General features: G+C 37.9%; 1 protein-coding gene across 1 annotated transcript in view; it reads left to right on the top strand.

Annotated features, from left to right (window-relative positions):
- kcnh1 (potassium voltage-gated channel subfamily H member 1) overlaps nucleotides 1–21,916 on the top strand; it is a 313,161-nt gene extending 291,245 nt beyond the window's left edge. The window contains exons 11-12 of the mRNA XM_062971714.1: nucleotides 7,972–9,024; nucleotides 18,154–21,916. Coding sequence (XP_062827784.1) covers nucleotides 7,972–8,811 — 840 coding nt within the window. The 3' untranslated portion in view covers nucleotides 8,812–9,024; nucleotides 18,154–21,916. The remainder of the gene's footprint in view (nucleotides 1–7,971; nucleotides 9,025–18,153) is intronic.
- Nucleotides 21,917–23,403: the final 1,487 nt, after the last annotated feature.

The following is a 23,403-nucleotide window of genomic DNA, read 5'->3' as shown; positions in this document are numbered from 1 at the left end:
GAGGAGCTAATGCAGCCAAGCCTTTGAGCCTTGTACTTACCTCCCCAAAGCATTTTAATCCAAAGGCTATAAATTGTGCTATTGTTTATACCTGCCATCTGTAGCCAAAATGAGGATCTGTAATAAAAGCAAGAAATAGATTTCCAGATATTTTAGGCTCCTGGGGGATACTGTTTAGAAACCACAGGTATGGGCCCAAGGACATCATAAATCAAAAGCCAAGAAGTGTGCGAACAAGGCCGATTTTGTAAGTTACAAATAATATACATACATGTGGAATGTGCGTATCTGTATGTGTTTTCATGTAAAACTTCTCAGGTGTGTCTACTGTCATAAATTTTAGGTGAAAAGTTACTTGTATTAGTCAGTAGCAGCAAAAATAATGAATTTCATTCTATTTTGAAGAATAATCTGTTTTATTTGGCATAAGTAAACATAAGCATACTGCTGCCTACTTCATCAAAGACATATTTTTACAGTAAACTACAGATTACCTAATCAGATTTGATAGTTGATAACTACATAAGCATACCATGCACACATGTGCACACACCAGTTATTAGAAACATTATGTAATATATTTGCCACCCTCCAGAAAAATCCTGTGATTATGTATCCACAACTGAAGACCATATTAGGCTGTCCCTCTAAATATGCTCCCTCTTATTTATTTCTTCTTCTTTTCATAGTTTTGTCAGCATTCACCAGGTAACTTTGTTTTTAAAAGCATTTTTCTGTAAATATCTGTGGCATGCAGAGTGTTGTCAAGCCATACAAAACATTAGCTGCAAGCACCTTACACAGATTTTTTTCAGTAAATAATTCTGCTCTATTAATTCCTTTCTAAACCATGATATGGAAACAAATGTGTGAACACACACCCATTTTATATACAGCTCGGGCCTTGCCTATCTCCGTGATTGCATCTCCCCCTATGAACTGGTGTGGGCCTTAAGATCTGCCGGGGAGGCCCTTCTCTAGCTCCCACCTCTGTGGGGACGAGGGAGCGGGCCTTCTCGGTGGTGGCCCCCCAGCTCTGAACACCCTCCCTAAAGAGATCAGACATGCCCTTGCTTTGCCCACTTTCCACAAGGAACTAAAAACCTAGTGGTTCCGGAAGGTCTTTGAAAAAGAATAGTCTCATTATTCAACAAAGCAGACCCTGCTCTGTACATTACTTACCTTTTGGCCCTACGATATGCTGTATAAGTTTTATTTGTCCGTTAAAATGGACCATGTCAACCCCGCCCAACTACTGATCCCCGATCTCTTGACGGAATAGAGTAAAATAATAAATGTAATAATAATAATAATTAATAGAGTAAAATAATAAATGTAACAATACCAATAATAATAGAGATAAATAATAAATATACCATATATACTTGAGTATAAGCCTACCTGAATATAAGCCCACCAGGACCCTCACCTGAGTATAAGCTGAGGAGGGTATTTTTCAGTCCTAAAAAAGGGCTGAATAACTAGGCTTATACTCGAGTATATACAGTATGTCTATTTTAACTGAATTGTTTTGCCTTGTCACGATGTTGTTTATTATGTCTGTTGTGTTAAGTTGTTGTATGTTGTTTTTGACAATTAACTGTTTTGCACACATGTTGGGAACCGCCCTGAGTCCTCTCGAGGAGATAGAGTGGTATATAAATAAAGATTATTATTATTATTGACACAACAACATTTTATGACACAGCAAACAAGATAGATATGCTGGATTATTATTATTATTACTATTATTATTATTTTACCCTGGGCATATGACACACCCAGTGTTCTGACACTGAACTTCATATTAGAATGCAATGTTTTAATTAGTTAAATTTCTGTATGCTTCAGGGACTTCTGGCTCTGAGTACATAGTACCAATTAACTTCTCATTGTGAATGCAAATAAATTTAATTCCAAGATATTGCATCATATCAAGCAGTTGAGGATCAGCTCTAGTGGGATGAACCTTGGGCAAGAAATATTAAAGGCAAAGAACAGGGGCCATGTGGAATAAGTTGGAAGAGTTTCAAACATTTTATACTGGAAATGAAATAAAATAAGATTAAATGTGCTAGGTAATGATGCCACTAGATGATGAAACACAAGGGAAATAAAAAGTTAATATGTATTAGTTATTCTGAAAGGTCATTGACCATTCAGTTTTCTTTGGAAAAAGAATTTGTTTATAATAAGTACACACACACATACACAAGCTACTATTTGCACAGAAAAATGAATAAAGCCTTCCAATGCCTTAAAATAGGTGACATTATTTTTATTAGATTTGCTTGTGTTATGTGAAGGTCCTTCTCTTTGTTCCACTGGTTTCATGGGTACATTTGGTGGAAATTTGAAAGATGGCTATTTTGTTCTCAACAGGGCATTTCTTTTATTATCTGTTGTCCCAACTTGTAATGATAATTTTGTCCTATGTAGATTTGTTATCAGCTCATTATGCCTGGCTCCTTATATGTTAATTTGTTGTTACTTTACAGATCTCTTCACTCTAGCTCTGTTTTTCTCAATATAGTTTTTTTCCTGCTGTCTGAAATGCCTTGTCCATAGATCTATTTTTATTTCCTTTTAAAGTTACTATTACTTAATTCCATACATCAGTGGTTGCCTGAGTGTTGATGTCAGTATAGACATACAAATAAATACAACTTACGTTGAGAGCAGAACAATGGCATTTTGAGAGAGATTGGAGGGATACCTTCCTTGCTATCTTTCCACAGCAGGTGAAAGCTCTTTTGTTCCAGCTTCCATTTGAGAGCTCACAGTCAGACATAAAAGGCCTTTCATAATGTATTAGGTTGTCTGATTTTTTAAATTTTTGGATCTTTTTGTTTTGTTATGTTTTGTTTTGTTTTTAGTGATCATGCTTGTAACTCATTATTCTATGAATAGTTTAATACTACAGTAGAGTCTCACTTATCCAAGATAAACGGGCCGGCAGAATGTTGGATAAGCGAATATGTTGGATAATAAGGAGGCATTTGACTACAAAAATGTGTTGGATAATCTAGAATGTTGGATAAGTGAATGTTGGATAAGTGAGACTCTACTATATTTTCAATTTTTATAAAATGTGTGGTTTTTTTTAACTTTTGTAAGCATTATGAGTCATAGGATGCATTTACACTGTAGAATCAATGCAGTTTAACACGACTCTAACACCATAGCTCAATGCTATGGAATCATGTAGTTTTTACATACCAAACAATGCTAGAGCAGTGGTTGTCAACCTGTGGGTCACCAGGTGTTTTGGCCTACAATTCCCAGAAATCCCAGCCAATTTACCAGCTGTTATGATTTCTAGGAGCTGAAAGCCAAAACATCTGAGGGCCCACAGGTTGACAACCACTGTGCTAGAGCCTCACCAAACTAGAGCTCACAGGATTCCATAGCAATTGAGTCTCTAGATTGGGGAAAAGGTGAAATAAATTGTTGTTCTTAGTGTTAGTGGAGTTCCTTTCGTGTACTGCAGTAAACCCTTGGTAATGTCTAATTGAACACAGCCTTAGTCTGGATCGGTATGCAAAGGGATTATGAAGCACTCTTGGAATTAACAGAGAAAAAAGTTGGTGGCATCAACTTTTGTAGACTTAAATCTACGTCATCACAGGCATGAGTGACAAAGCACCTATGAAAGCTAATATTACCAACTTCTTTCTCTAAGTCTTAAAGGTACTCAAAGATCCCTTTAAATACTCTGATAATATAACTCTCTATGCAGTGAGTTGTGCCAAGAAGTTAAACTGTAGCCTTTGGTTGGATTGTGATCATCTGCACACCAGTAAATGTAGGCTTGCCTCATGACCTCCACTCTATTGTGGAGTTGCAATCTCACTTCTCATCAACCCCCAACATTTTCTCATTTTTGGGGGTGGGGGCAAAGGTACATTGTCTCGATCAGCTGACATATATAGATTGTCTCAGTTTCAGTCAACTAGCAGAGTATTGCAAAGGAAGGGGATGTTTGGAGCTATATCTTCCATAATACCATATCAAACATGCTGGTTGGGATGTCTTTGGAGCAATTTTTCTGAGCTCTGATTCTGATACAATATTTTGAGATGGATGTACATGGAGCATTGCCACCGCTCTCATACCTTGAAAAAGTAGATTCCATCTGGGCTTCTGCATATATTTAGAAAATGATTGAATTATTTCTAGCTGTACTAGATAAACATTGTTTTATGATATTTTGCTCAGTAGCAGAGCACATGCTTTGCATACAGAAGTTGCTGGATTTTATTCCTCGCATTTCAAGATAGAAGGATCAAGGTAAAGGCAATGAAAATAGAGGCAGACGGCTGATTTTCCTATCATTTGCTCTCACTCTGTGTGAATGATATTGGTTGCTAGTTGGATACTTGTAACATGAGAGGCAGTATAGATTCTCTGAGTCAGTTGAAGTGAACAGATAAATGTGGAATTTAGATCTGCTGATGGGAAAGACAGTGTTGAAACTGGAGCTATTCACAGCATGGGGTGATCCTCTCATGTATATGCTGCCTAAACATTGTGTTTCCTAACAACTGTGGTTGTAAGGAACTACAATTTACTGGCTTGCTGCAGCTTTCATGGAGATGGAAATCTCTTAATACAACCTGTAAAGAAAGTTCATCTCAGTTAGTTGAATATATATATAATAGTTTATTCAAGCACTACATAGGAAAATCAGAATAAAAATGTACCAAACCAAGGGAAAAACCACAATTACTCATTAGAAAAACATTTCCAGCTATAAGCTTGTAATATTCCTCCACTCTTATCTATCAGAAATGCTTCTAATTTCTTATTCATATGTTTTTGCAGTCTTTCTGCTCTCTCATATATTGCCATCCATGCACAGGATAATGTAGTACAAAACCTAAGATGGATTTGTTTTGCATCAAGCAACCAAAGAAACATTTTAATTAGGAGTGCCAATGTGAAAATTACTTCCTTTGTTTATTTCTTGCCATTTCCTCTGTGTGTGAATAGGTATTTATTCATCTTCTTGGATAAGAAGGCAACAGGTTTTTAAGAAACATTTATCATTTACCATATTCCTAAAAACACTTAAACCACACCTTCAGAAAAAATAGCCCCGACCTTCCCACCCCCACTCCAGGATATTTTCCAGAGACTCTCGAGTTGCAATCTTTATACACATTTAACCTGGAATATGTTCAATGAAATGTTTTTGTAAATATTTGTAGTATTGTACTATTTCATGTTCTTATTTATCAGTCCTTAATTAGTTTTTAATTAGCAATATAAATTCATTAAATGTGCAGCATTCAGGCATCTGAAGGTGTTCTTCTCTCTTATGTTGCCCTCTTGTTCTTACAGAAAGGCCTGGAGGTTCAGTCATATTCCAATATGCTAACTGTAATGCAATGTGTGATGGCATGCCTGGGCCTTTGGGGAAACTATAGTGTCTGGCTTTATTTGGGGGATATATATACCTTCTGTTAAGATCAAGACCCTTAACACACAGAGGCACTTCAGGCAAGATGAAAAGATAACCAAGATCAGTTTACTAAAACAGGAAGAACAAAGGGCTAACTCCACCTGGAACTACTGTAACATAGCTTAAAACAATACATTAGGAAAGGAGATTTTTCTGGTTGCAGTCATCTCTCTGGAATCCTTGAAAGTCTTTTGCATCTGAGGTAAAGCGATGGATTATAAGCCGGTGCTTATAAGCTGTCTTGATCTTCTACTTTGTGAAACTTATGCTGACCATAAGCTTCTGTTATCTCTGGAACTGGTGGTATAAGAATACTGCTGAATGCAGTGTTTAGTGCTAGGATGCCTGTTTTGGATTGCTGGGCCTAAGATTACCAGCCAATGACCAGGCCTCTAATCACTATAGCTCTGTTGCAGAAAGAAAAAGGAGTCTAGCAAGAAAGCTCTGAACAGGCAAATGGAACAGACCAACTAAGGCTGGCTTCTAGGGGAATCTTATGCTCCACCCAAAAACTAATACAAATGGAGGTATCTACACTATTGGGAAAAACTAAACAGAGGGAACTGAAGCAAAGGAGAGGAAAAGGCAGAGCCAAGACTTCACACAATGCTTCAGTATTTTCACTCTCAAAGGAAACTTTACAAACATTCTTTCTGCTGCGAGAAAAAAGTATTTGAAGAGTTTTTGCAATTCGAGATTTAATCTGCACAAAGTTTACATATGGGCTTTTCCCACAGAAAACAGCACTTTCTGCACAGGAACTTGTTTTTCTATTCAGAAAATGATGTTTCCTACACAGAAAATGCAGCTTTCTGTGCCAAAACTGTAAATAAATTCTGTGCAGAATAAATCCTGAACTGAAAAAATTCTCATAAGGCCAGGATTCTCCTCAGCAGGGCTTCTCAGCAGGGGTCCTCCTTACAGGAAAGGAGATTCCACCTGGACATTAGGAAGAACTTCCTGACTATACGAGCTGTTCAACAGTGGAACTCTCTGCCTCAGAGTATGGTGGAAGCTCCTTCCTTGGAAACATTTAAACAGAGGCTGGATGGCCATCTGTTTACGGTACTTTGATTGTGCTTTTTCTGCATGGCAGGCCCTTGGACTAGATGGTCCATGTGGTCTCCTCCAACTCTATTATTCTATGATTCTATGAAAAATATCTTCTACTTTTTCCAAATTATTTTCAAATGTTTTCTTTTGTATGTGCTAATTATTAATACACCTTGTGGTTTAAAAAAAAAGCAAATTCTACTGTGTGTGTGTGTGTGTGTGTGTGTAGTAGAACCCACATGAAGTAACTGAAATTCTCAATATTTAGTTTTGGTACTTAATACATATAGTTATGTGTATCTCAGTGATATCATATTAATTCCAGATCATAGCTTACCCTCATAAATCTTTTCCAAACACCATATATTGTGCAATAGACATATATTTACATAAGTACTCACAAGAGAAGTGCTGGCTTTGATGCTATTTGTGGATCTAAGATGTTGGAACTGTTTCAGAAAAAACGGCAAGACAGCGATTCTAACCCTTCTCACCTTCTACAGAAGCAAACTATAATTGCAGCTAAACTGCCCCTCAGCAACTAGGGATGAAATGGGTATTCGGCAGTTTCCCAAATGTCATCAAGATTTTGTGTTCCTCACCACTTGACAAAAACCAATGGGAAGAAAAGCAATGCTTTTTTGTTTCTGGCACAGAAAACAGCACAACTTTATTAACATTGCACAACCTTAAAAGACCAATTGGACAATTGCTCCAAGTCAAAGTTGCACACCTATATTAAGTAAAACAGAACATTTTGTATAAGTGTCTGAAATGTCAGAATGGTTCAAAATATAAAAGGATATCTCATAGACTCTAAGCCCTAATGATATACACCTTAGCTCTGAAAAATATGACACCAGGACTTGGAACATTTCCCATAAGGCAGTCAACTCCCTCAGCTTGCTTTTATTCATGCAAAGTGCAGATCTCTCTGGTAAGAATTTTGTTCAGGAAGAAAGCCAGCTGCTCCCTGGGGACTTCCTGCAATTTGTGTGTTCCCACCTGAATGATCAGCCTCCAGAAATGGGTGGTGAATAGGCTTTTAAAATATGTATTTAATTCTGTGAATTATCACTTCTCTCCAAGCATAACATTGATTGTAAATTTATATAGGAAGGTAAGGAAGCAACAACATGACAAAGCATCCAAAAAGAATCATAGTTTTGAATAGTGATTGTGTTAAAATAACAAGAGCTTAGAAATGTTTCTGTTTTGGAATTTGTGTTGGCAGAGGGATTCTCAGAGCTCAAAAAGTAGTGCTTCCAAACTCTAGTGTTGCACAGGTAGGACATTTAACATTTCTGACTAATATGAAAATCTGCTTTGTGCTAATTATTAGCCAACTAAAACCAGATAATCGTGGTAGATTGAGCAGTATTCAAATAAGAGGAATCGTTGCCATTTTTCAGTCTGGATTTGTAACCTTTTGTGTGATTTTTCCTTCTTTACAGATTGTCTTCCGCAAGATCAGTGATGTCAAGCGAGAAGAGGAAGAGAGAATGAAAAGGAAGAATGAGGCCCCGTTAGTCCTGCCACCAGACCATCCTGTCCGCCGACTATTTCAAAGATTTAGGCAGCAAAAGGAAGCTCGCTTAGCTGCCGAGAGAGGCAGGGATGACCTAGATGTTGAGAAAGGCAATGCTCTGGGAGACAACCCTTCACGCACTGTGGTCAAAGCCAGCATTGTGACCGTCAGGGAAAGCCCTGCCACGCCAATTGCCTATCAGTCTGCTTCAACATCTGGAGCCTCCGACCAGGCCAAATTGCAAGCCCCTGCTTCAGAGTATGTAGTGGGGAAAGTGGCAGGGGATTATCCAAAGCGTAAGGGCTGGGCCAAATTCAAAGATGCCTGTGCAAAGGGAGAGGACTGGAACAAAGTGTCCAAAGCAGAGTCCATGGAAACGTTGCCGGAGAGAACAAAAGTAATAGGGGAAGCCACTTTGAAGAAGACTGACTCTTGTGACAGTGGCATAACTAAAAGTGACCTGCGTTTAGACAATGTTGGGGAAACGAGGAGTCCTCAGGACCGTAGCCCAATCCTGGCAGAGGTCAGACACTCATTCTATCCTATACCAGAACAGACACTTCAAGCAACAATGCTGGAAGTGAAACATGAGTTGAAGGAGGACATCAAAGCTTTAAACACAAAAATGACCAATATAGAAAAACAGCTTGCTGAGATACTAAGGATATTAGCCTCTAGAAGAAGCTCCCAGACACCACAGGAGTTGTTTGAAATATCAAGACCCCAGTCTCCAGAGTCAGAAAAAGACATTTTTGGAGCAAGCTGAGGTGCTTCTTTAAAACAGGAGATCTAAATATCCCCACAAACACAATCTAACACCCACTAAACATTTTAAAAAAACATTTACTGTTTTCTTGGTGAACACCATATTTGAGGGGCCAGTCCATTAATCTGGTCCCTCCTCTCTAAATGGTACAGTTACAAGAGTGGGGACCTCATGTCAAGATGGCAGCTGAATCAAGTCTTTTTGACAGCAAGGGTACAGTTTATAATGTTTTTTTCTACTTCTTCATTAGTGCATCTGTTTCCCACTTGAAAAGTAATCATATGAATCCATAATCCAAATCTTAGGCCCAATTTTATACATAACTGATTTATGGAGCTTCTTTGCATGGAATAATTGTCCACTCCCCTGCATTGAAGATTTTGTCTGACATAAGGGCTCTGCAGAGAGCAGTATACGCAAAGAGAAGAGCCAGTGTGATATATTGGTTGGATGGGTGGACTAATGGGATGTAGGTTCAAATCCCTGCTAAGCCACAAACTTCAGCATCGGGAAAGCTGTTCAGAGATTAGTAGTAATAGTGGCTATATGTTACATCCAATATCAAAATCAGAATTCCTCTGAATATCATGGGAACACAAATGAAATGAGTACTGATGCACACATTCTGCTTTCCATATCCACCAGTTAGCTACTTTGAAGGTAGAATGCTTGATTACATAGGCCTTTGGATTAATCCATAAAGGGTATGCATATGACCCAATTTGCATGACTATTTCCCCCTTTTTGGGGGGACAATTGTATGGATGCTGTGCATGTGTCTCATGCCAGGTACATCAGCAAAGTGGGAGTTCCTAAAACACTATCAAAATTAATAGTGTCCACAATTCTAGACAAACATGAACTGGGTTTTTTGGAAGCTTTATATTTTGAACATGTCTTTATATAATCATATCTGCTGGTGAATTGATGATGATTTTTTAGTGATTTCGCCCCATCTTTTGTGTCTGTTTAATCTTTATAGATCAAGTAAAATGGTGTGGTTTCACATCCTGGTGATAATGAGGCAATTCAGAAAGTGGGGGTTTATGAAATTCCTATAGCATTTAATTTCACATAGCATTCACAATACTGGTGGGTAGGGAACTCAGATCCCATTGTTAATTGTCTACCTGCAAATAAACACAAAGCTATTAGGCAGAGTATCCTGGTTAGTACAAATCTTGGAGCTATTAAAGCAAAGACTTTCATCATGTACCTGCATTTGTGATAAGAAAAAACAGCCCTTTCACAACAACGAAATATTTATAATATTTTATGTTTTGCCATTTTTAGACTATTTGCTTTGTCTTTGAATTTCCTTTCACCGGTATGAACACCAAAGGATGTTGAAATAATGTATGTATAAATCAATACCAATGGTGCATTATGGCATGCAGATCAGTCCAATGTATTTTCTCATTGGAATGGTCCTCAGTACCTCATGAAGATATAGTGTGGAATTTAGCCCTTACCTTGTATTCTTAGAAATGACATTTTCTTGTGAAACCTAACTAGGGTATGATATGAAGTAAAAGACAAGTGTGTATGCATTATAAAAAGTTCTATTGCACTAAGTAATATTGAAGCAAGAAGAGGACAAAGTCTCCATGACAAAGAAGGACTGTGTTGTTAGTATTGTATGATTCTACAAGAAACCCCATTCCTAACTTGGAGCTTAGCACTACTTTTATCATTAGACTATGCATATATAGGTATAAATCAATGGACTGGTTGCACTTGACCTCTCTTAAACTAAGTACCACAAAATGGCAATGCATCACATCAATGATCTTAAGACCATGGTTCTGTGGTCAACCTTTGAAAAGATACATCATTTGATAGCATATATGAAACACAGATTCCCTATTTGGATTCCTATCAGGAATCTATTTGCCATTAATAATCTTACATTGCTATTGTTAGTTTGGATAGAAAGACATAACACTATACACATGAATTTTATTATTTTTGACATGATAGTCCATGTGCTCAATGGACGTTGTTGTCTCCAAAACTCCCTGACCACCATACCTTACATTATCATTTAAGACTACCACAATTAAATGACACTACTGTATGTTTGAACAGGCTCAAAAGGTGCACATGAGTTAAAGGGTCAGATTTTTTAAGCAAGTGCATCCACTCTAGTTATAATATTTTGATGCCACTTTAGTTGCCAGATCTTTATCATATGGCACCCTAGCTTTTGCAGTTTATTGAGATACTTCCAGTTCTCCTTAGACAGGCATGGATGCTTCCTAGTGAGAAATTCTTAAGTACCTCTCTGTGTTAGAGATTTCAGGATTTCAAAGGATCAAATCATAACAACAAAAGTGGCATCATACTTCTATAATTATGCAGTGTGGATAATCTACTAGATATATCTAGATCAACACGGGGAAAATGAAGAAGGCCTTAGTTTGCCCATGCCTGCTGATAGAATACTAAACATTGTTTATATTAACCATCTCCCCTGGTAAGAGTTTGCAAACCTGCTTCAAATCCTGTTTTTCATTCTACATTGCAGTGGGAAGCCTAATGAACATTTACTATAGATAGCACTAGTGAGACCATAAACAACAAAAATGGAGGGATTTGTATCAGAATGGGAAGGATGTAGCCAGAAAGCATATGACATCACAAGGCTGGCTTCTAATTGTCATCTATGGTTTGTGGGGAGCTACTATTACATCTGTGCCGTTACATTGAGAAAGTAAGAACGTTTGCAGATAATGCTCTCATAAATGCAATATATATTTACTTGCAGTCAGTGGTAGCTCTGATTTCTGAGTGGAACAGTTTTTAACCCAAGTTTTAAAAGACCGATACAACCTGCTTCAACCTATTTGGAGGAGTTAAGCACTTTGAATGGGTCTTTAAAGTTTGGACTGAAACATGGAGTGGGTTTGTCACTTCACTGATATTAGAGCCAGCAATCTCTGCTGATTGCAGACTAAGTCAGCTGATTCTGATACATTTGAAAAGGGCAGAGGTGTTTATTTTTTTTATATTTTGGCAATGCAAATATCTTTTACAAATTGTCGGATAGATTTAGAGAATTGCATGCTTATCTCTCCACAAATGTCATCCTCTGTTTTCTAAAAGTTAGTTTTCCTTTCACTAGTCACCCCTTAGAAATGCAGCACTGTTACAAATTCCTCAGATTCAGCTTCTGAAGAATAACTGGAAGAAGATGCCCTGCTGAGTGTAAATGATCCCTGTGCTGTGGTCTTTGCAGCCATGGTTTTTGCAAAAGATTTTGATTGCCGTAAAAAAACAGGGAGAGGTTTTGCTCTCATCTTTCTAATTATTAGGGACAAAAATAGAAAGTGATTCCAGTAATATACAGCACATAAAGCCCAGCAGTTAGTAATTCCACTGCAGTCGTGCGAGGAAGCTTTGGAGGATGTTAGTTCCTTAAGATTAATTTCTTCTAGCCAAAAACAATCATGAACTCTTGCACAGAAACCGGGACCAGTTTGCTTAATTTATTTTTCATGACATTTATCACTGCAACTGAGTTGTACGTTCTAGGGCTTCAGTGTTTGGTTGAATGATCAGGTTGGATTGATTTTTAAAAAGCAACACTTTAAAATAATTGGGAAGCAGGGTGTCAGTATCTATGTCTGTGTGTAGCTTGGATCAAGGAATGTAGATTTCTGCTCACAAAATGGAGATACGTCTTCTTCCAGTTGCATGCTCTAGTGCAGGCATGGGCAAACTTTGGCCCTCCAGGTGTTTTGGGCTTCAGCTCCCACAATTCCTAACAGCCTCAGACCCTTTCCTTTTCCTCCTCAGCTGCTTACAGCTGAGGCTGTTAGGAATTGTGGGAGTTGAAGCCCAAAACACCTGGAGGGCCGAGGTTTGCCCATGCCTGCTCTAGTGTTTCTCTAGAAAGTCTCTTTGAAAATCAGGAGACTTTGAGGAATGGCAAGCTATAGTTAAAAGAAAGAAATAGTACCCCTACGCCATTTACGTGGAAGTAACTTATGGAGGAAGCACTTTTGATTCTGGCCATTGCAGTGATTTTGATTGCAGCTATTTCGAAAACAAACATGGATGGGAAGTCCAAGCTTAGGGGAAGCTCTTTGTAGGAATTCTTCTTCCTGCAATAGACTAATGGATATCAACCGGGGAAAAAAAGAATATAGTCTCTTTTCCCTTCAAAATTCATGTTTAGCCACCTGAAAAATGATGCCTATTTAATGTATTAATCAATTAATCAATGAAAAGCCATATACTTAATTCAAGATTTTTAAAACTTAGTGACAAACCTTGTACGTAGTTGTGGTTCTGTGTACAAAAGTTGGGAAATATAAGTTGAAATGTTTTAGCTGCAGAACTTTGTTTTCCACTTGCTTTTGTCTAGACCAGTGGTTCTCACCCTAGGGTCCCCAGATGTTTTTGGCCTACAACTCCCAGAAATCCCATTCAGTTTACTAGCTGTTAGGATTTCTCTGAGTTGAAAACTAAGACCATCTGGGGATCCCAGGTTGAGTACCACTGGTCTAGATCAGTGGTTCTCAACCTGTTGGTCTCCAGGTGTTTTGGCGTACAGTTTACCATCTGTTAGGATTTCTGGGAGTTGAAGGCCAAAACATCTGGGGACCCACAGGTTGAGAACCACTGGTCTAGATATATATGCAGGCAGTCCCCAAGTTACAAACATCTAATTTAAAAAGACTCACAGTTAAGAATGGGCATAAGACAACAGGAAGTAAGAGAAATCTGCCCCTAAGAAGAGAGATTCACTCCTGAAAGAGTGATCATGGAGAAAAGGTGTCTCCACTGAAGCTCTACCATCAATCCTTGTTTCCACAACAGCTAAATTTTTCAAAATCCAATTATCACAGCGACATAAAGTGTGGTGAAATCTTCTGAACAGGGACACAGGCAGCAAAACAAACATTGAGGTGTATTTGGGTGGAGTTACATGTTAAAAATGTACCTGTTCCGACTTACATACAAATTCAACTTAAAAAGAAATCTACAGAACCTTTAATTTTGTAACTTGGGGACTGTGTGTATATATGCATGAATGTGTGTGTGTGTATTTGTGTGAGAGTGGGAAAAAGATATGACTGCAGATACAGTAGGGCATTCACTTTCACAGAATTAGGGCCTCTGGATCCCCATGAAAATGGGAAAACTGTGAATTTTACAAACTCTGTATTTTACCTGAGAGAATATCTCTAAGGACTTTCCAAGTTCTCCAGCATGACTCTGTGGTCAACTTCAGGTGGGGATTGACCATAGTCATTCTGGTGGACCTACACATACTTAGAGAAGTCATCTCTCTAGAAATCTTTAAGCTCTCCAGCATAACTTAGTGGTTAATTTCCAACAGAAGGAAGAATTAGAGAGAACTTCCAGCACTGGGGGACCTAGGGATTCTTAGAGAGAATGTATTAATCAAATCCCCAAATAATAAACTCTGCAAATATGGAGAGCCAATTGTACATATCATATAAGAATAAAGTAGCCAGGTAACTGCAGGATATATACCTTGTGCTGCTTTTAGGAGCTACTGTGGTCACACTAGAAATGCATCTAAATTGTAGTATTTTAGTGATATATGAACTCTGCTCTGCTCTGTTCCAGCAGGAAAAATGCATTAGGAGTGTTAAAGGATCCTAATTCAGAAGCCAACAGCCTTAACTTGGTCTGATTTGGGGATCTGCAAGAGGTTGACTTCTAAGCTCAAATCTGACAAGACAAGAAGGTTTGAGTAACCAAACCACACAGGCTAATGTAGATTAATACAACCAAATGCAGTCCACCAGCCAAATGTTTTGGCATAATCAGAGATATAATTGACCATTTTCTGTCCCCTGAGTTAATTTTTGAAGATGCTCTGATCTCGTCAGGAACAGAGTTGGATTTACATCACTGAACAGTTAAGGAATTTAATAGGTAATAAAATGTCAAAATTGTAACTCCTCCCAGGACCAAGAACTAAACATTGTAGGAAAAGTTGAAGGCTTGATGCAGCTGTAGTTCTTGTTTACGTTTTGCCTTCCTTCTGTGTCCTTTCTTGCCTTGTCTTCCATATACCTGTGGCAGGGTTTCTTCTGCTTCTAACATGAACTTCTAAACATGCAAGGTGCTCAAGGAAGCTACTGGATCTGGCAATGAGACTCTGCCTCTGTGGTGTGGGGTAGGGGTCTCAAAGGAAAAGAGCTAACTACTATGGCTCCCTCCTATAAACTATACAATAAAGAATAAGGCATAACTAGTGATTTATATTCTGCTTTGCAGTAAGGTTACCAGTTCTGCAGACTTGCATTAATATATACCAGGAGTAAATAAACAGGAAGAAAGGGGCTTGGAATCTCACATGTCTTTCTAAATGTGGTCAGGTAAAACTATTCTTAAATGTGATGCTCTGTATTAGAAGTGTGCAACTGTGGGGTGCTAAGGAGCCCTATTAGCACTCCAGGAGACTTTGGATGACTACTAACAGCATTCTTCTAGAAATAAAATTGCCCCTAAATGCTGGAAGCAACAGCCACTTTTAGAAAAAGTCCTCTCCTTGGCCAAAACGTACCCAGGGGGAAAGAAACATGGCAAAAATGTGTCCACATGCTAAAAAACATTAGGCGGCAACAAATGTTGACCTTGCAGCCCACAAAATGGCACAAGGGAGCTGCATGTAGCTCATGGGTACAGTTTACCAATCCCCACTGTATATAGAGCTAATTAGGGAAAGTGAAATAGTTTTTTTAATAATCATGGTATTAAATAGTGCTAATGAAATCAGGTCTCAGGTGCTAAGGAAGTTGTGGGAGAGACCCAGCTTCAGATTGTGGGATCAGAGATTACTCAGGGGATGGGGTAGGAATGTCAGTCAGCTGCTTCCTGATGGACAGGAAACATCCCCCTGTTGTTTAGAAGCATTGAGGCATACTAGGAGGCACTGCTTAGTTACATAACTAAGATGGTTATGTAGTTAAATAGATGATAAAGAATTGTGGCTAACATGCATTCGGCATTATCTACCTCCCTGACCTTAGAAGTGGCATATTGTTAAAGTAACATTGCTTGTTACTTTAAGTGTACTGCATTTTTTATTCTCTCCCCAAAGACCAGAATTCTCTGTCACATTCTGTGTTATGTAACTTTACACATACTTAGCTGTGAAGGAAGCCTTGTTAGTAAATTGCAAAAGACACTGACAAAAGTGGACTCTACCAATGCGCATTGGGACGTCCTACCTGGTGTTCTAATATACAACAAAATTAATGCACATCAAAACCAATATGCATCTATCCCAATATACATCATATCCAGTTTTGCAATGATTTTAATGTGTGTTGGCCTCATCTTCTTTTTTATATAGTCATGTAATTATAACCACTTGCAGGCAGTACATACTACCCCATTCTAATTCTTGAAGACATACATTGTAACAGGATTCCAGGCAATATAGACTTTATATACTAATATAATATAATAAATGACCAAATTCCTCCCCAAAGGAGCTTCTTATTAATAATAAATACAAATTATACTTAAAAGTATAACCAAGTATATATGCTTTGAATGTGATTTTCCTGCTTCTTGGCAGGGGGTAGGACTGGATGGCCCATGAGGTCTCTTCCAACTCTGGGATTCTATGAAAGACATTGGCCAGGAACTTATTTTACTAAAGCAGATCCATTGAATCAATTGTTGATTGTAAATCAATAGTTTTGTCAATCTCATTCATTCAGGGAGTCTCCTTTATTTAGGACTGCCAATAGGATTTATACCATCAAGTCATTTCACAAATGGAATCCCATTAATGCCATTACTTCTAATGCATTACATTAAACTCATGTATTATAGAAAGTATTCCTTCCAGACCTTTCATGTAATACAATCTTTGCATAAATTGTAATTCAATATTTTTTAACAAAAATAGCAATGTCTTGAGCTTCTGTCCAAAGTAAACTATAGAATTGTGCAACAGGAACTAGCTAAATACAGTATTCTCTGTAGGCCTTCAGTGAGATTCTATGGTCATAGAATCATAGAATCATAGAATCATAGAATAGTAGAGTTGGAAGAGACCACATGGGCCATCTAGTCCAACCCCCTGCTAAGAAGCAGGAAATCGCATTCAAAGCACCCCTGACAGATGGCCATCCAGCCTCTGCTTAAAAGCCTCCAAGGAAGGAGCCTCCACCACGGCGGTGGTCAACTTCTGCCATAACATGGAAGCATTTGGCTTGAAGTTACAAGTTACACACCCCTACCTAAGGCTCAGTGAACATCTTCTTACCTGTGCTTTAGTTGGCATTCTGAAACATTGTATACTTCCACTGATTTGATCTATAAAAGTAATTTGAATTAATTCAGTTCAGAGAATCAAGGAAGAAGCTTGTTGCACAGGATGCCAAGAGTTTCACACAAATGAAGTTATTTTCAAAGAGGCATTGTTGTGGATCAATGCAAATACATGGAAGAGCAGAAGCATGAGAAAAACCTCAGGAAGACATATACAATTAGAAATGAAGAAGAAGCCATGTCTAGAATTAGTCACATTTACAATTCAGTGAGATTTAAATTAGTAATTACTTTCAGGGGTTTTATTCTAAATATAAGTGGATCTGTATTTATACTAATTCATAGAGCTGGGTTTTCCTGGCTATGTATCTCCTAATCTTTTTCTTTTTTGTATCTCCTAGTCTTTAAAATTGTAAAAGAAGGTTAGACATCCCATAACTAGACTAAACTATGGTGTAGAAGAAAGCATGATTTTAATTTTGGGTAGAGGCAACTTGCCTGAATGGAACCAGTGGCATCTAATGGCTTCAGTGTCAATGGGTTGATGAACCCTGTCTGGATTTTACTCTGATCCTTATAGAGTTTGTCCAAGGCACCACATTTGGTGATCAGGTCCAGGGCTTTGGATGGCTCCATTAACGTTTTGAGTAAAATTGAGAACCTTGGTGGTATTGTAACTACCAGCCACTACTGAATGGCTCCCTTTGATCCAATGTGATGTGTACCAAAGAAATGACCATCAAAACAACAAGACAGTTGTAAATTCCAAGTAATATTGGAAACAGTGTGACAATATGTGATGCAACTCTGTGAAGCAGTCTTAGTAGTAGAATGCTCAGTAATTGATCTTCACTGTGATGAAAGGCTTTTGAAATCAACTTGGAAGTTTTAAGATAAAAGAACCCTATTTCTTTTTAAAATGCAGGCCTTATTGAAAAGCGAGTCTCTAAAATGATGTAATTTTTAAAGAATTATTTTGAAAAGCCCTTTGTGTCTGTGGAATATGTGTATTTCTGTCTGAGATTACATGTACTATATTAAAAACACCCTTCTTGCTTTAAATTTCATTTACAGCGCTATCCCGATTTTCCAGAGAACATCCAGCTTCGAAGGTGATGTTCTACTTCTACAGTACTTCACTGTAATGAATTGAAAGAGCTATTTACTGTGAACATCTCGGTGATTTTTGTTTCCTTGTTTTGACTCAGTGTAGCGTTTGGTGTGGAACCACTGAAAAAAATTGATTTAAAAATTAACAACTGAATGTGTGTCTGTGGTTGTGCAGATCCACGACACTCATGTGTGCACTGGTTTGAACTATAATTAATGTTACTGCACTAGTAAGAGCATATATCTCACTTTGTGATCATGGTAACAAAAAGAAGTCTTCCCCAGTGGACGATCTGTCCAATGCAAAGGACATGTTTCCCAATGGGTTGTAATATTATTTCAATTGTAAAGTTTCATAAGATTGAAGCTGTGCTGCTAAGGTATGACCAAAGAAATATCAGTACAACCAGAATTCTTGTGCAGATGTGACAGATACATATTGGAATATATATATATATATATTGCATTGGTGGTAGTTGGTTGCTTCCATGTCAGCAATGTGGGCCATCTATTCCACATTATAGTCCTAATATTACAATTGCAAGCCCAAATTTATCTTCAAAATAGCATCTTGAATATCTCCTTGAAGGTTGAGGATAATTCCTGGGGCAAATTTACCACCCCACTGGTTTGGAAAACACCAGCTGCTACTATTCAGTGTAAATAATGTAGTAGTCATATCTGACCTTCGGTAAAGTTTATGTCTACAGAGATTGAATGTCAGTATATGATAGCAAATGAATGGCATGAATCCACACACCATCTTGTTTAGTATGATCACATTACTCACCCAGATGCTTGTACATAAGTAGGTTTTAAAGGAAGAGCTGGTGCAAACTATATCTTTGTTTACCTCATGATTGGAATCCCAGATCAGAAGGATGAATCTATTAATTCAAAGGGATGGTCTGGTCCATCTAAGACCAGTAGTTGATGTACATGCCTGCTTATATGTAACATTGGGCTACTGATTTTAATATGCTGAAAAAGTTCACTTCACATGGTTGCTATAGCTAACAGTTATGATCATTCAAGCCTGTTGCCACAAAACTTTTTTGGCTAAGTTTGTAATAGGGACTGTAAGGATTAAGCTCTATAAAGACATAAAGCTGGGGCACAGTGCCAGAGACCTATGTGGGTAATAATATTGACAACCAGAAGGCTGTGTTGGCAAATTGAACAATTCTTGTACAAACCTTCCCCACCACACTGTTATCTTAGCAACAGGTTTTATAATAGTGTCTTTGCTTTTCAACTGGTTTCGGACTACTGAAATGTACTGCAACCATATTTCTGTGCAGCGATATCACACTGGGTGCAATCCTATATTACTGGTGACAAAAGTCAATGCACTGAATCAATGGGATGTGCTTACTATTGAACAATTGATTCAGTGGTCATACTCACATTAGGAGTAACCCATTCACTGGATTCGAGTCAGTTAATGAAAAGATGTAAAGACTTGGACAAACTAGTAGGCCCATGGCTCTTATTCCCCACAGAAGTGCTTAAATGGAACCAAAACTACAGTCTATTAAACAAGAGTCTTCTGTTTGAAGCAAGTCCAAGAGTTGTAAGATAGAATACTAGTTACTCCTGATGTCTTTTCACACTACACACTGGTAGCTCTATGATTCCACAACTATGATTAAACTATGATTAAACAACCATGGTTCTACTGTATGGACTCTCCAGACTACAAACCCATGACAGTTAAAGAGAAATCATAGCACTATAACTGTGCAGTGTGAAAATGATCCTGGTTGTGGACAGTCTCATAAAGTAATTGTACTGTACGTTTTGAAACCTGATTAGCATTTACAAGTCTTTGTCACTTTTGAGGATTACTATAGGAGATTTGATGTCTGAGTCTTTTTCCTGCTTTGTGTTTGAATATATGTCCATTATTTGTGTGGTAGAAAGGCATTTTTTTCACGAAGATAATAGCGTTTCATGTGCATTATAGACCAATGGATGCAAGAACCACTTAAGTCCTTAGTAACTTCAAGAATGGTATGGCCTTTGTCTTGGAAGTCTTTGTGCTGCATAATGATGGGGGCATTTTATTTATTTGATGGGGCGTCTGATTCCCATGCTTCATGCCTATGTCCTGGTAGCCTAAACTGCCGGGGCAGTCTGTGGTTATGTGGGTAATGTCCACTGCATTTCTATAGTGCAGTGACTGGTCTAGAAATAAATGGAATATTTAACCTCTGGGGCAGTGTTCTTTCTCACATTCATAGGTCACCTCAAGGTGCTTATTATGCCAACCTTTCTGCAAAGTTGTTTGGGCAGTGTTGTTTTTGGATACCCTTCAATGACATGTTTCCCCATCTTGGCATAAATGCACTGTGGCTGTTGGTTTCTTGGCAAATCCTCCATGGCCAAGCGAAGGAAGGCAGCCTTCAGGGGCCACAGAGGCAATAACCAATCATTGGCACTTCAAAGTAGTAATAAGCATTTCAAAGCAACTGAGCCTCACTGGGATGCTTCCAAGAATTCCAGTTACATCAGAAACACTGTTGATAGTACAGTATCTTTGATCTGATTTGTCTCCCCCCACAAGCCAAACTGTTGCGGCAAGGATTGACTCCTGCTAAGTCAAAACAAAGCTTCTTGCAATAAGATATTTTAACATTGAGCCTTAAGACCCCTCCTGTAAGTCATAAAAATAGAAACTGTGATGCTGTCATGGACTCCCTTTCTAACGTTCTGTATTGTATTGTGCACACCACAGTTGTTGCCTCAAGATATAACGCACTTTGATTAGATTTCTTAACTCTAATAGAAATCACGCATTGGTATTTAAATTTATTCCTCCACGTATTGCCTTCTCACTAGTTTTGCTGTAGCCTTTCCCTCCTCAACAGCTGAGGACCTTCAATCATCATATAGACACTTTTGTATATTAGGGAGTTGAAACCTCCTGTTTTGTGTATCAAGCAAAACTCTCTTCCCGCACATACACACTTTTTCTTAATCCATGACCAAGGTGGTGTCTCTTCCTGATGCTGTAACATGTTTCCCTGACTCCTGAATGTTGTATAAACTTATTTGATGTGAGAACTCCCACAACGTTACCATAACTGGATTCAAAATACCCAGTGTTGGAGGGTTGGCTTTTTCATTTTAAGGAATGCATTTTCAAAGGGGGAATATTTTCCCCTTGTTGGTCTCAGAGTACTAATTTTTGAAAGGAATCTTCATTTGAACAAGAGAAAGTTTCAATAATCTTGTATCAGGATGAACTGCTATATGAAGTAATATGACTTTTCATAATGAATGTGTTATATTATTGTACCTTCATACACGCTATATTTTTTCATCGGCTGGAAACACATTGAAATCTTCAGCCGCCACTGCATGGACACTTTATGGATAAATGGTAATGCAGTTGTTTGGGCACTTTACTCCACTTGATTTCATCCTTTCCAGAATTCACGGAATATTATCTCTTTTGATTATTTCTTTGCATTTGTCACTTTGTCTTATCAAGCATGAATAAAACAAAATGAATTAAGTAGATACTATTTTTGTGGTCAGCTAAGAAGCTGCCAGTAGAGAGAGCGAGAGCGTATTATCTCCTGTTTTGGAATGTTCCAATAAAGTTACACTCACTGACATTAATAAATATTCCCTTACTGACATTTTTAAACAAGCACAAATAATATTTGTAAAGACAAAATTTAATTTTATTTATTATAGTAATAAACTATTTTATACATGATGCCTCTGCAGTGTATGTTTTTCTGTTTGGACAAATGACTGTAATTTCATGTTTCTTTTCAAATGGTTGCCTGATTTATATCTGAAAATAACAGGGTTACTCACCATCTTTAGTTTTTTCCTTTCTACTTTAAAGGGGTATTTCTCATTGGGCACCTATAATTTCTAAGTAGCAAAGGCTCTGGATTTCAAGATTATGGAATACAGTTGTTTATTCATCCAGTCGCTTCCAATTCTTTGTGACCTCATGGACCAGCCCACGCCAGAGCTCCCTATCGGCCATCACCACTCTCAGCTCCTTCAAAGTCAAGCCTGTCACTTCAAGGATACCATCCATCCATTTTGCCCTTGGTTGGCTCCTCTTGCTTTTTCCCTCAATTTTCCCCAGCATCATTATCTTTCTCCAATACAGCATGAGCCTTTTATCCACAGATTCCCTCCCAGAAGTACAGTAGAGTCTCACTTATCCAACATAAACAGGCCGGCAGAACGTTGGATAAGCGAATATGTTGGATAATAAGGAGAGATTAAGGAGAAGCCTATTAAACATCAAATTAGCTTATGATTTTACAAATTAATCACCAAAACATGTTGTACAACAAACTTGACAGAAAAAGTAGTTCAATACTTAGTAATGTTATGTTGTAATTACTGTATTTATGAATTTAGCACCAAAATATCATGATATATTGAAAACATTGACTACAAAAATGCGTTGGATAATCCAGAACGTTGGATAAGCGAATGTTGGATAAGTGAGACTCTACTGTATTTGTCAACCTCTCCAGGTCTTCCAAGTTGATTTTAAATCATGCTTAAAATATAGCAAGTGATCCACAATTTCAAGTAACCATGAGGGATTTGGGAATATATCCCTTGCAGATGGAAGTGGAAGGCATACTGTACAAAAGATAGCCCTAGCAAAAACATTTGTTGATTTATAATGCCATGTTAATCAAAGGGTAGAACATCAAACATATACAATAAAAGACAAAGGGAATAAAACATAGCTCTGAGTTCTGTGTGTGTGTGTAATGATGTTGGAGAGAAATTCCCCAACAACCCATCTTGGCAACTTCAGGCACAACTCAGCATTTTAATCTAATGAAACAAACTGGAAGATCTTCAGCCTCTTACAGAAACAGGAGAAATTCTCCTGCAGCCGGAGGTCCAAAGACGACTGTTCCACAGATGCAGAGCCTAGTCCTGAAAGGCTCACAACCTTGATGGAGCTATGCACACCAGTGGAAGAGACAATAATCCTTTGCCTATGAATCTTAAATTACTAGATGGTACGTATTTATTTACTTGCTTATTTATTTTCATTTTACCTTTCACCCAACATAGGGACTCAGAGCAGCTAACAATTAATAGAAAGTAAGGCTAAAAAAATCAATTCAAATGGGGGCTCCTTTCCTTACAACTACCTTGGCATAGGATTCTGAAAAAACTAATGATTGGTTGTACCCAGACATAGTTTCTTCATTT

The sequence above is a fragment of the Anolis carolinensis genome, chromosome 1, assembly GCF_035594765.1.
Source record: "Anolis carolinensis isolate JA03-04 chromosome 1, rAnoCar3.1.pri, whole genome shotgun sequence".
In the NCBI taxonomy this organism is placed as follows: Eukaryota; Metazoa; Chordata; class Lepidosauria; order Squamata; family Dactyloidae; genus Anolis; species Anolis carolinensis.
This window is presented reverse-complemented; position numbering and strand designations above follow the sequence as displayed.